The 14574-nt window shown below is 50.2% G+C and overlaps 1 protein-coding gene across 1 annotated transcript in view; it reads right to left on the reverse strand.

Annotated features, from left to right (window-relative positions):
- Dlp (glypican dally-like) overlaps positions 1 to 14574 on the reverse strand; it is an 87683-nt gene that overhangs the window by 6196 nt on the left and 66913 nt on the right. The window contains exon 2 of the mRNA XM_076382255.1: positions 1212 to 1382. Within this exon, the coding sequence (XP_076238370.1) occupies positions 1212 to 1382 (171 nt within the window). The remainder of the gene's footprint in view (positions 1 to 1211; positions 1383 to 14574) is intronic.

Genomic DNA, 14574 nt, shown 5'->3' on the forward strand with positions numbered 1-14574 from the left:
TCTGAGGTTTTCACCAGAGCTGGCGCAGTCTAATTTCCGCGGCGATCGCCAAAGCGACTGAGCAGGCCTTAATGCACTCCATTCGTTTTGCTCGTTAACCTTTCACCTGGAGGACAGCCCTGACCAGTGATCCCTGCCACAAGTGCTGAGGCCTTCTGGGAGCCTTTAGGATAAATTACTGAGTGTCTGATTAGGGATTGAAGCTAAAATCCAGGGAACTAAGGCTTCTAATGGTCTCCGAATGACAAAAAACTTTGTCTGTTATGCTGGAGATGGGACAGTGGAAGCATTGATGTCTTTTGTAAGCAGTGGAGGCTACTGAATACTTGTGCTATTGTAAATGGGACAAATGCAGTCCACATGGAAAGTAGCATCATATTCATGTTGTATAGGCTTCAGGGAGCATGGATACATAAGTTTTCAAAGGAGTTATTCAATATAAAGGAGCACTCGTGTCGCTCCGGAGCAATCGTGTCGCTCCGGAGCAATCGTGTCGCTCCGGAGAGTCAATCAGCGACATTTTTCCAATTCCCCATCCCTATTGCTCCGTACGACAGCACTCCTGGAAAACAGCATCATTAAGACGACTGCGGCATACATCTCTCGAGCTCTGAGGATCCTCACGTCACTGTCCACTTCAACATCGAATAGCTGTTATTCTAGAAATCCCATTTCGCACCGATTCTCCTCGTATTGCGCCTCAAAACCTTGTTCCCGCCTGTCGACGCCATTCGTTCTCTCGTCAAGAACGTCCGGCCGATTAAACTGCTCTGAAAAGTCCTTTTGTGACCGAGCCACAATGTGCTCGACGGGGACGTTCGATTTTCTCGAGAGTGGGTCGACACGACGGATTTCCTTCGCGGATCCTTCCCTATGGCATTCGAAACCGAGCCATCGTAGCTTCCTTCAAGCTGGGGAATTGAAAGCTACAAGTTAGAAGAGCCTACGCCAGGCTCATCCCTGATGAAAGAAAAATCTCTCCCCAGCTTTGGGACGCTTTGGAATCTCGCTCGGCAAGATCAAAGATTGAACGAAGGAAGGCTGTTCTCGGATGCGAGCGAGTGCGAAAAGTTGAGCTCGTCGCCCTTCTAACCAATTTGCAGGGGCAACCACCCCGTTTCGCCTTGTCACTGTAAGCGTCCCTGGATGGAATTTCACGCGGAGTTGGCCGTGAAGTGATTAAAATCACGGAAGTCTCGGGGGGTACTCACTCTGAAACCTGGTGTCTCGCGTCGACAGGACCTGATGCAGCCGCTGAAGAGTTTCTTTGGTCTCTTTCTCGTGTTTGTCACGTGCCCGCGCCTGCAGCCTCACCTCCATGTCCGCAGAGCAGCACACCTCTCCGCCGCTCCTCACGCTGCCGCATATTTTCAGCTCCTTTGCTGGAAAAACGAATGGAAAATGAGATTAAAACGATGCTCGAGACCCCTTCTCTCTGCATACTCTTCACAATCGTTGATAATTAAATACTAATAGTAATTTCGGAGGGAAATTCAGAACACAGAATGAAAGACTTTTCCTTTTTTAACCACCAGCTTTCCCCAAAACTCGCGGCAACCGATGATCTGGTAAAATAGATTCCAGGCCGAACAAAAGCTCGCCCCATCGAGGGAATCCAATTTTCCAAGCTCGGGGACGAGTGGCGTGCTGGGATGTGTTCTCGCGCGAATTTCGTCGAATTTGCTCGATTTATCGCCCGCCGCATTAGGTTTACAGAAAACTTTCCCAGTGGAGTCTCGCTTACGAATTTGTTCAACAGCGGCTAGCGCGTTTAATTCCCTCCGCCTTAATCCCCTCCACATTAATCTCGCAGGGAAGTTTAGATAAGACAGCCAGAGACGCTCGAAAAGTCGACCGCGTCTTAAATTTGCAGAGGATTGTTGTTGCGCGCCGAGAGTTCGATTCAGCGAGCGGAAGATCGAGCGGAAACGAGTAACAGCCGGAATAAGACGCTTCCGCGAGGAAACGGGTTACGATCTGCTCGAGTGTGTTTGAAGAAGAAATAATCGTGGAACTTTCTTCGAGCTTCACTGTAAATGTAATTTAGTTTTGGGAGTCGCGGAAACGACAACGGTGTGTACAGAAAGCTGAGCGGGGAGGATCGAAAGTCGCGTTGTTTCCGCAGGGGGAAGAACGCGAGCGGGGCTAAGTTTCCATGGAAATTCAATTTTCACCGTGAAATCGGATCAACTGGAGGGAGCTGGATTCTCCGATAACACAATTATTCGTTTATTAAGCAGCCACCGGTGATGTGTACTCGACTCTGTAATTAAAGACGATCGTTTGAGAGGATCAGGGCTTCATGGGACAGGATCTGAGGATATCTTAGTGAAAGAAGACCTGAAAAAATGTTGACAGGCGCGTCTCCAAAGCGACATGATTGCTACGGAGCGACACGAACGCTCCGGAGCGACACGATTCCTTCGTTATTCGCGATTATCTCAATAAATTAAGGACTAACCTATATACAATTTTATATATTCTTGCTTCTAGAAGCTCGTAGACCATAAATCCACCCTCTTTTTCCAATTCCAGAAGCTGACATTCTGCTCCGTCTAACTTAACAAGACAAAAGTAAACCAACTCGCTATAAATCTGTGATCAGCGTACCATGATGTGATTAGCGTACCTCCAGCAAGGGACAAATGAGCCTATATCGAGCAGCGTGTCTGTCTTAAAACTACAACGTGTCGTGATAGCGTCGACGCTCGCGTGTAAGCGTCGGCGTCCACGTTTTTCATGACTCCGTCGGCTCTAGACTCTGAAGACTGAAAGCCAGAGGGTAAAAAGCGGTATCCTGTGTCGGTGGATGTAGCCCGACACGGAAGCATGTCGCGACGGAAATCCCGACGTCTTAGCGACGTCAAGACGCTAACAAACGGCGCACCGCGTCGCTCCCCCGCGACCAGGCCTGTGTGGGTGCGCGTGTGCAAACGAGTGGCCGTGCACTCAGCCTTTACGCGCTTGCAAAGCTGCACCAAGGGTCGTCTCGGTGTCTGCCAGCGAGGGGTCTTTAATGGCGGAACGTCAAATGCCTCTTGGAGCAGCGGCGATGCGTCGCCCTTGCCCCTTGGCCCGCCGTATCAGATGCTCGCCCCAGCAATTTATCGGAAGACTTTTATTCGGTTTGCGAGATGGAAATGCCTCGGCCAGGGGAAGTCCGACCAATTGGAGCGGCTCTGCTCCCCGTTTTAGGAGCTGATACTTCCACGGATTGGGGGTTGGAATGTTGTTTGCGTTGTCGAGGAATGCGGCGACGGTCGATGACGTAGGCACGCTCCGTGATTCGATCTACAGGGCGAGTCAAAACAGCGGGTCTCTGGACTCCATGAAGCTGATCCCTAATTTTGAGTCACCCTCTATAACAAAGTATCTACGAAAGGAGGAAAGTAAGGTCCTAGGAAGAAAATTCCAAGTTACTGCCGCACTTAAAGTGCACCTCTCGTGCATGCAGTACTCGTTACAGTCTCCTTCCTTCCTCCACGACTTCTAAAACTACGATTTCCATCTCTTCTGTCGTCAATTTCACGTACCATATTCATCTCTTAGAAACACCCACACAGCGGAAGGTTAATTTCAAGACTCAGCGAATACAGCGACGAGCCTATAGCGAGTTACAGGAAGGCTTCAGAATGGCCTGGCGTTCATTTCCCAGAGGCGGAGTGGGGGGTCCGAGGTCTGGCTATTTCCGCGGCGGAGTAATCGTTACGGATTACTTTCCTCGTTAACTCTTTGCACCGAGGTTTGTGACGAGCGAAGGGGGCAGGGGGAGGGGAGGGCGTAGGCGACGCGGCCAATCCCGCGGAAATGAATCAGGATTACTTTTACGGCGCGTTTGAAAGTTCGCTGGGAACCAGCCGCGGCGGGGGTTGGGGCTGCGGCGGGAAGGGGGGGTTGGATTCGAGATGGGGGCACGCGGAGAGTTTGACGCGGAGTTCCGAGTGGCTGGAAATTAGCTTACTTAGACGGCAGACTGGAAATATTGGCAGATAAGCGATATAGCCGGTGACTAACCGAAAAGCGGAGGGTGGCGTTACCATGCTGGAGGGAGGGTCTATGGAAACGCGGCTTATTGTAACGCTGCGGTGATTACGGCAGGAAGAACTCAATGTTCAATATGTTCCCTAGGTCCACAGGACAATGGGAATGGTTATTTGAGAGTATCGATTCATTTTCAGGGAGAAATTTTGTTCAGGATATTATGAAAACTATAGGCTACTATGATCAAGCAACATGTATGCTCCCTTCCACTCCTCCCCTCTCCTCCCTCCTCCTTCTTTTCATTTTAATCTGAGAAATGGTGATCACCAGCATTAGGAAAAAAATTGCTAGCAGTATGAAGTATCCACTTATCTGAACTACGTCTAGGGGAATCCTCGGAATATCCCTAGGGAGAAATTCCAAACCACCAGCGACCTACCGCCTTCCATGGATCTCGGTAGAAGTTGGGAGATGATTCGATCCAGTGTGCCAAGTTAATACCACGCGTAAAGAACATAATCTCGAAATTAATTAGCGGCATTTAATATTTCCATCACGCAGGTGTCGTCTTAGCCGTTAAATATAGATTGCTCCGCGATCGATGGGATCCGATGTACGTACACGTGTCGACGTCGCTCATTGGACAGGCTTAACGCTCGATTAATCCTGGATTAATCCAGCCGTGGAAACTTGAGTCGCTCTTTTTCCCATTATTTTTTTTTAGACAAAAGGTCAGCCCCTCGCCGCGCCGCTATCGATTCGTCTCAGAATCGGCGCGACCCTTAAGACCAGGCAGGTGAATATTCATGGGTAATTTTTCCGCTCGCGAACAGAACAAAGCCAGGGAAATCAGTGTCACTGGATAATCGAGAAATTACTGGCAATTGTCGGGGATAATGAGATAAAGAGGCGCGCTCGAATTTGGTTTCCAGCTGGGCTCGATGTCACGGCGAGTAGAACGAAACGATTTATTGCAAATTATCGCTAATGAAACAATTCAGCGACATTTGCGAATTTTTGTCCCTTTCCAAGGGAACGAAGAAATACACTAGCTTCTTCGACCCTAGGGATATTAAAGCTAGGGATTTGATCTAGTTATTATATAAAAAAAAAGGGAAATTGTGTTGTTCTAAACTCTGCAATTGTAATGGGAAATACTTGCACATTGCAAAAGTTTTCCCTTTTTTTCAGTTATCACATCTCAGTTTTCCCGTTTTCGATGCAATTCGCACACAGTTATCACTCGTTGGAGCGATACGACGGCTGGCGTCCCGCGGCACCTTTTGACTGCCATTTAAAAGGGTGTTACAAGCGGAAATTGGGAAATTTCCATTGTAAGTGGATTTTCGCGAATAGCGGGAGGAGCAATCTCGCGGCGTATCGCCTGCGAGGGGTCGTAGGGAGATTGCGTCAGTGCTATCGCGGGCTTGAAAAAGGGCTGGAAAATGATGTTGCTCTGTGCGAGGCTTTCTAGAGCTATAGCGCATCGATTCGCCATTTCATGATTAACCAATGGATACCATTTCTTTCCGCCTTTCATGCTGCTCCCTTTGCGCTGGTATATTCAAGCGGAATCTAAAATCCCTATATTTAGGAAGGACTCTGACGTGGCTTGTAGGCCAGTTCCCAAAGCTCTTGAATCCGAAACTTGAATGATCCTTCTCCATCGTTCCAGCAGTTGAGAAACTCTGTCCAACGCCGACAGTTACCTAAAACTACAGTCCTCTCTCTATGTTCCTCAGAACCGTACGCGTAGCTCACCCTCTGGCGAGCGGAATACAAACGACATTCCTCTGAACAAGGGGCATAGAAATTCTCGGGAGGTAGCCGGCGAGCTGTTTGCGATCGCGAGGAAGCGTCTTGACGAAATTGAAAACAGGGTGGAAATTAATGGGAGTCCGGATGCGGTCGGCAAATATTTGCGTGGCAACCGGTTCGGGGGCATTTCCATAAAGGTGAATCCCCCCTCGACGGGCAGCTTGTTTTCCTTGGATCCACTTCGTTCGATTGGAAAAGGGAATTTTCTTCCAGGGTAACTTGGGGAAGTGGCTCGAACGAGGTAAATTTGCGCTGTTCCAGGCAGAGGGACCCGAAAACTCTTGGCTCTCACCATGTTATAGCACCTAATTGCGCCACCGATATGCGTAAAGTGGGCCTTGTTGTGCAGACGTTGATGGACACTTACCATGCGTGCGTTTAATCGACGCTTCCGCTCGCGTGAGACCTGGGGACTTAATGGCGTGACGTCTGTTCATTGTCCAACCGCCCCAGAATCACGTGACTCCACTTCCACGTTTTTGCCGCCGACCAGTCTCGAATTCTCGACAATTCTCTGATATTGGCGCAGCGCGTGCCTCCCGCGGGTCTCGATCGCGAGAACGAGCCATGGAAAAGAATGGCGTCAGCGAGTGTATCGGAGCTAACCAGCCAGTGGCTTCCGTCTATTCACGGTGCCAAATATTCCCAGGCAATAGACGGAAGAATACAGCGGGGGGAAAAAAGGAGCACAGTAAACGCGAGACAGAGAGACGATTCCAACTCCCTCCCTCCCATCTGGGAAACGGCTCCTCTCCGCGGGCTATCCTTTTGTGCTTCCCATTATGTAGAATAATGGCGCGTGGCGGGTACGTGTGTGCGTGTAAATAGGCAGAATCGACGCACGCGTGCTTTTCAAGCATCGGCCATTATGGGATCCCGCCGCGAATCCCCATTAAATATTTACGAGCAGGCCGAATCGCCGCCAAGTGGCGGGCTCAGGACGCGACGACGGGGCTTCTTCCCGCTCGCGATCAATCCTGTGACGTCGATGGGAACTGGCCTGTCCGAGGCGAGGGGACACGCGTCTAGACAGCGACGTCTGGCGACGCCAGCTCGCGTGGCCCCCGCTCGCGGAGATTTACGCTGCCCGATGGGGTCCGCTAAAACGGGAAAAGACGTCCAGAAGCTGGCTTCGAGGGGAACCGCTGGCCGAGGGCAAAGACAGGGTCTCTTGATGATACAGTGCTGTCTTCTGAGATGACCGAGACTTCTATCTCCGTGGACCATCGCTGTCCCCACTGTTTGCTTTGTAGTTGCCGCCGCGAGTGGGAGCGAGTGAAAGGACACGGGGCAAGCCATAAATTGGACTTGGCAGTGACGAATACGGCGAGCCGAATAGGCTACCTGTTTTCGACTAATCCTGAGGTGTGATCTTGGATGCCTAACTGTAGTTGCAATTGGGAACAGTAGAGTGACTTAAAAATGTCTCCTTGGGTGTTAGCAGTAGGTAGATATGGTTGGACCTGCGGACACTAAAAGCTAACCCATTTGGAAGGTTCTAATTATCCTACTGGAGTATCTTCCTCGCCTCCTTCAGCAGGATATGATTATTTAATAGACTGCTGTCAACTACTCCAAGACTTATCCACAAACACCTACCAGAAATCAGTGATGGATTCTAGACGACTACCATCACGCAGTCCTGGCTTCCCACTTACATCTAAAACTTCTACTTCCCCTATTTCAGCAGGGTTCTAACTTTTCCTATATTCCAATCAATTTCCATACCAACCCAGCTGCAATCATCAGTTCCACTTCAGGCGCAGACCAAGCCCCCGGGTCCACCCAACTTCCAGGTCTCGCTTCAGGACTCCTCGTCGCATAGAAACGCGCCATTTGTCGTCGACTGGCCAAGAGCTGGCCTTTGCAACGTTGTGAGCGCGTAACGTCGACGGTGGCAGACACACAGGAACGAAACGCACGATTTTATCGATCGTTCGACCCCACAGCGTAGCGTGTGTCCCGCGACAAAGGGCCAAGCCTAAAGTGGGACTGCCGGTGTGTAACAATGTAACTGCGCGATGGGCGCCGGTTATGGTTTACAACCCAGCTGAACGCAGTCCTGAGAGCGAAATTAACGATCATGATAATTGTGCCAGCGTGAAGAAAGGGGAAATCCTGACACGCTCGCGAAACCCGACACAGACTGGCCCTTGTTCTTGAACCCCTGCGAACGCGCGTGCAAACACCACACATCCCCCTTCCTTGGCAATATGTGCATAGGGGATCTATAGGGTGTCCCAGGCAACACGTCCTTTTTGGACTTGGGTCAAAAAATGGAGGATGTTCCAGGAGGATGGGTATGTAGCTCTAGGTTGGTAGCATTGGTGGAGGTGAAAGACATTGGATCTCGGCTGGGGTCACTATACCCAGAAGTCTGGGTCGAGAGGCTATACGCAAGATAGAAAATATCGAGTTCCCAAGGTCACTGAACGGCTATACCCCTAGCCAAGTGCTCGTTTCCATCTAGACGCAAGTTCTAGAGACGCGACAAAAGGGGCGCCAGCCTGACGAACACCCTATATAAACAAGGGTCTGTGTGTGCTGACGCGTCTGCGTTCACAGGCAGTGCGGAAGAAAGGCATTTGCGAAGTTTCACGGCTCCCTCAGCTGGAAATCGAAACTCGTTTGCGCGCGGTAATCGAAGAAAAGCCCGACGAGGCAGTCGCTCGCGAAACAATCGAGCGTGCCGACCCAGGGGTTGCAAGGTCTGCGCTCTCTGGATCTAGCCACGGCTACAGTTCAAAAACGTTCGATCGCGTCGGCTGAGCCGAAGTCGGGGAAGTCCCTGTCGTCGCAGCCCAACCGCCGCGATAGTCGATCTCGAAGCGCAAACCGAGACCCAAGGGGGTGAACAGTGAAACTTGAAACTACATCCAGGCACGTAAACACCTGCGAGAACAGCGCAGGAAAGTTTCTGTTAGGTCGACGCGCTGCACCCGGGATTTAGGGTGTTTTGGGGGCGAAGCTTAGAGAGAATGGGGGTGAGAAGACATAGGGTTGCTAGGAGACACCCTCTTCCACATGTTATATTGCATTACACAGCGCAGGGGACGGTGGATTGGTTGCGCGGGAGAACCAGTTCGACAGGGGTGTCTGCCAACGAGATGACAGACCTGTCCTTGAATACGCGCCTCTCCTGACCTTTTCCACCTACCATCAGACCCGAGGAGCCTGGGTTCGCCGTCGTTTACGCGGCAATCGCTTCTTTCTGCAGCGCTGGTCATCGTTGACCCTTGACCTGGATGAGCAACCCCCGAGGCGACTCGCACGATCGACCAACGCGCTTAACTTGACGCTACACAATTTTAGGAGGGTTCCAGAGCCAGCCACGCGTGAAACAGTGCTGGAGGACGCGAGAGATATCGGGATCTTCGAGCCTAAATCCTGTTGCGTTGAAGGAGTCGGTGAGGGATCCGATGATGGAGGCAGGAAGACTCTGGGAGATCCTTTATGCGAAAATGTTGGGGAAGATCGGTGCCATCTTGCCCAATTAGCAAGATAAAACGCGTGTACAATGTGCAGTGAATTGAAGAAGATTCTTAATTACCGGGGGAGTCCTCAGAGGCCAGCCGGGACAGAGAACAAAAGGTGGCGAAAAAGGAGAGCCAGCCGGTCTAACAGGTGGTCCATAAAATAGCCAAGCTCCCGATAAGCCTCTCGTGGCGCGCACCCCCTTCGAAACTGGGATACTTTCGAAAGCACCTGCCCTAATTAATCGCCTGGGTACCTTTTCCCTTGGTTATTGAACTGGCGATTTTGTTTTGTCTAATAGATGCTGGTCCACTGTGGCGAAACTGTACTTTGTAACTATGTCCTCATCGAAACAAGTTGGAACTAACATTGTGGAATTATCCTCTGAACTCTGTTAAAAAATGTAGAGCCATGACTGTGGACTCCTGGACTCCTGCAGTTTTGGATACCTGGATCTTTGGACTCCTGCAGTTTTGGATAGCTGGACCTTTGGACTCCTGCAGTTTTGGATAGCTGGACCACCTTTGGACTCCTGCAGTTTTAGATACCTGGACTTTTGGATTCCTGCAGTCTTAAACTCTTGGACTCTTGGACTCTTGGACTCTTGGACTCTTGGACTCTTGGACTCCTGGACTCCTGGACTCCTGGACTCTTAGACTCTTAGACTCTTGGACCCTCTGACTCTTGAACTTTTAGATCCTTGAGTTCTTAAGTTCTTGGAACCTGGAACTCTTGGACTCCTGAGCTCTACTCGAATTCTCAGCGATTATCACATCATCCTTTCAACTAAATTTCAACCAGTTCGCTTCCCAAATGTAGTATCTTAAACTCGAGTGAGACATCACTCGGTAAAGAATCCAGCATTCCTCAATCCATCCTGTTGCCTTGACATCGCTCCACGAACGCAAGAGTTCAAGAGTATAAATACGGGATAATATCTCAACGTTCGTGCTCGTTCTCGAGAAATTCATTCGTATTCACGTCAGGACGCAAGGTTTCGTATTCGAGGAGGAATCGGGCCCTCGTAAACCAGCAACCGCCGGGGGAATCATTATAATTTAGTTAGTCGCACATGCGTGGCCTCGTATCTCGGCCGAGCATAACGTTCCTGCCACGACAAAAAATGTCGTCTTTTCACCTGGCGGTCGTATACGAATAGCCAGCGAAACCGGTCATGCGATTCCGCGCACGTATCGTGCGGGAAGGGAGGTAAAAATGAAAAGCGACCGAGCCCGACGATTATATCCTATAATCGACGCGAATTCACGGGCATCCGGGGGAATCGACGCCGATGCACTCGGCTGCCCACTTACGTCGGTCGACGATTATTTTCCTCTTCAATGTTACGACACGCCTCTCCCATGCGAGCCAGTTAATGGGCGATTTCAATGAAGCTGTATGCTCGAGGAATATTCAGAACTCGTTCCTTAGAGCCGCTGGTTCTGCGAGGCGATAATTGCAGATAGTCCATACTGGGGCAGGTAGTGTCTTTAGAACTGGTATCATCGGATACTTTTGTCAAAATTAGGCTAGCACCTAGGAACTATTTAGTTACCTTAAACACACTGGACTACTATTATTCATGACCCCAGAAATTTGTGTCCCAACATAACCTCCTCTTAATCCCAAAAAGAGTGGAATAGAGGCCAGTTTGCAGGGAAGATACTCTCTGCCATTACTCATCCACTTAATCCTGCATAATGCAAAATAATTTGCATTCCCAACCAGGTGACCCAACTCACCCTAGAATTGATAGCCCAATTCGACGATGAATCACCCACAGAAATGACGCACTGTTGCAGCGGGTATCATCAGAGTCAATTTAGGAAGGGATCGAGGATAGGATATAGTTCTAATCCTCAACGTCGCCCAACAATTGAAAGGAAGTGTCAGAAGCTGGCGCGGCGTGATTGTTTATCGAACGTCGCGCTAATCCAGCAGCACAATCGATCCGTCTACAATAAACGTCCAATCCTGACGGGGGTCCCGTATCAAACTCGAATTCCCTCACGCCGGCTACCACAAAGGGCAGCTCGTGCTCCTTAGGATCAACATCCTGTCGAAGAAACAGGGGTTCGCTGACCAACCCAGCCGCTATGTTTAGAAAACGCGCCGGACGTTGTTGTCTTTTGGTCAGTGCACCCAACGCCGATCTAAACTTGGAGCCTGGCGATAAACACGGCATATTTTCCGCTTTGTGAACGGGAGACCAGTCTCGGGGGAGCTTTTATTTGAACGTGGGTGGAGGCGCGACTGGGGTCCATTGTTCTGGAGGTCGACGAGTCACGCTGTGGACACGGTCTGAATGTATAGTCACCCTCCGTGCGGCTGTAATTACTCCGATCGAGTTGATTTGTTTCCGAAGCTCTGACACCTTGATTCCAACAGGCGATATCCAGGCATGGTACTCAGCGAATCCCTTAGAACTATTAGAATCCAAACCCCTGAGCTTGACAAGGACAATCTTCATATCTGTAGACTTAGGATCCTCAAAGCAGTCCTACCACCCCATATCATAGCTTTTGACGTCACTTGCTCCGAGGTTGCCCCTGGCTCTACTCGCAAGCAACTAGGAGTCCTGCTCATGGGGTGATGTTCCACAAGCCTACTGCGATAGTACACGCCAGCTACCTCATCCTCGGGCATATTACCAGCGAACCAACTAATCCTCCGCGAACAGTTATCTAACAGCGACCCAGAACGAGCGCAGTACAACTTAATCTGGTTACTCTGACTCGTTGCGCAACGTGTAAATCAGGGATCCACGCGACCTACGTGCGGATCGCAGCGAATCGACGGTGTCGGGGTGTTAATATTTCACCCCGTGTCTTGGACGCCCCTGTCCCAGCCAAACACGCGCACGCACGTGGCCAGGGAGTATTTATTTTATTCGACCCTCATACGTCGGTAACGAGCACGCTGTCGTTTGCTCGGTATTGCGTGGAGCGGCCTCGATATCGTGTATTTGTTTTTCGCTGGCTGTTTGAACGAATCGCGAGAGGAAGCCTCGCTGTTGAATATTCCGGGATAGAAATAGATTCCACGCTGGCGGAAGGGTTGGGGAGGAGGTCGACCGAATCCAGCGCGGAGTGCAGCCTGCGCGAGGATGATCCTCGGCCGATCTGTAAACGTGTCGAGAGCGGATAGCGAAAGGAAAGGGGAGGATTTGGTGGTTCTTTTTGGAGCCTGATAGGTGGACTCATTAGTCAGGCTTAGGGTGGCAGACTGCGCTCTAAACGGGGACGTTTCGAGCTTTGAAAGGACGCGAGATGGAACCCAGACTGTCCCTATTTCTGACTCTGGACTGTTACAGTAGCCCTGGCGCATCGGTTCGATAAACTGTGATCGACAGGAAACCGCGGACAAAGTCGTCATTGAAGTCACGCAACTGGGTTATCGAGCAGCCGTCAGTGAAATTGCGGAAGTGACGGAGCGATTAAGCGCGCTAGCAATAGAACTCAATTACAGTTTGATACTGTATCTTGACTGGTCTAAATGAATGATCATCGACTTGTCACTCATTCAACCTCAGAAATAACGCTTCTCTATCTAGCGCAAAATAAAAACCGCGAGATAAATGTTAGCCTGGCACAGTCTCTTAATGAAACCTCCAAGAACGTGACAGGGCTTGAACTTCGTGGCGACAACAATATCGGTTTTGGCTCGATACAACTCAATCCCACATCGATCCCACGGATTCCTTCATCACCGTCTACGAGATTTCGTATCTACAGTGCAGTGATATCGACTGTCCTACCGTCCGACGTAGATATGATCTCTCTGGCCGCAGATATTATCGGACAGCTAGGAAATCGACGCGATAGCGGACAAAGGAAGGGCATGATGGCATAACCTCGTTCTCCACGATTGTTCACCCTTTTCAACGGTACTCGTTGACGTCTATCGATGTACAGCCTGTACAGGGCGTGTTCAAGTATTGACAGGGGAACTGATGGCGTGGTCAGAGTTTCACACTTCGGGCGGTTGAGTTATATTCACTGGGAACTCTTCAGAACTTCCATAGCGTTTTCAGATTTAATCGTCGTGCTAGGATTTTATGTCGAGTGTTTATGGTAAGTCTTCTAAGCAGGGTTAGAGTAGGTCTGAGCTGGGTCTAGACTAGATTTTGGTGGGTTTAAACTTGGCCTGGGTGTAGACTAGGTCTGGGCAGAGTTTAGACTAGGTCTGAGACTGGGACTAGATTAGGTCTGGATTGGGTCTGGATTAGGCTTGGGTTTGGTCTAGACTAGGTCTAGATTAGGCTTGGGTTGGGTCTAGTCTAGGATTTTATGTCGAGCGTTTATGGTAAGTCTTCTAAGCAGGGCTAGACTAGGTCTGGGCTGGGTCTAGACTAGATTTGGGTGGGTTTAGACTTGGCCTGGGTGTAGACTAGGTCTGGGTAGACTTTAGACCAGGTCTGAGACTGGGACTAGACTAGGTCTGGATTGGGTCTAGATTAGGCTTGGGTTTGGTCTAGACTAGGTCTAGATTAGGCTTGGGTTGGGTCTAGACTAGGTTTGTGCAGAGTCTAAACTAGGTCTGGGTGGAGTCAAGACTAGAAGTAGGCGTGGTCTAGCCTTGGTCTGGGTCTAGACTCAGCCTAGCTCCAGACTATGTCTGACCAGGTTCTAAACTAGATGTGGATGTGGTCTAGATTAGATTTGGGTTCAGCCTAGCTTACACATAGACTGGCGCTAGATCTAAACTATATCCAGGACAAGCAAGGGAATAAAAAATCAGCAATACTACCCAGTTACAAAAACCACTTTCTGTGCCCATCTAACAAACCATGTCCTCAGTTCCAAAACGAAGGACTCAAATACTTTGCAAGACACGAATAGAAACTAAAACCGCCTAATACCTCCGAAAGGATCCCATATCAAGAACTAGTCCAAGTGCAAGCGACGTTCCCCAGCGCGCTAAGATCGTCAAAGAAATTCCGAGCAATAACACGCGACGACTTAATTGCCCAACGAGTGGGATTATGCAAACGACGCGTCACTTCCACCCACGCCCGTCTCACCCGCTTGTTTCGTGGATTACAGCGTCACTTCGGAGCGCTGCAACGTCGTCGTTGAGTGTCCTGTCAGAAACAGAGGCCCCGTACTCCGTGAACACGCTGCTCGACGACGAGGAGAACGCTCGGGAATTATTTAAAACGGCGTGGCGCGCGCGGTCGCGCGATCGAGGTCTCGATTTCATCGATCTCCGCGGGCCCTCCTCCAGCCGCGGGCTACAAATTATCGAGGAAATTAACGCGTCGCTGAACGCGCCGCGATTTTCATTCGGTTTCCAGGCGAG

Source organism: Calliopsis andreniformis, chromosome 7 (assembly GCF_051401765.1).
Source record: "Calliopsis andreniformis isolate RMS-2024a chromosome 7, iyCalAndr_principal, whole genome shotgun sequence".
NCBI classification, from domain to species: Eukaryota; Metazoa; Arthropoda; class Insecta; order Hymenoptera; family Andrenidae; genus Calliopsis; species Calliopsis andreniformis.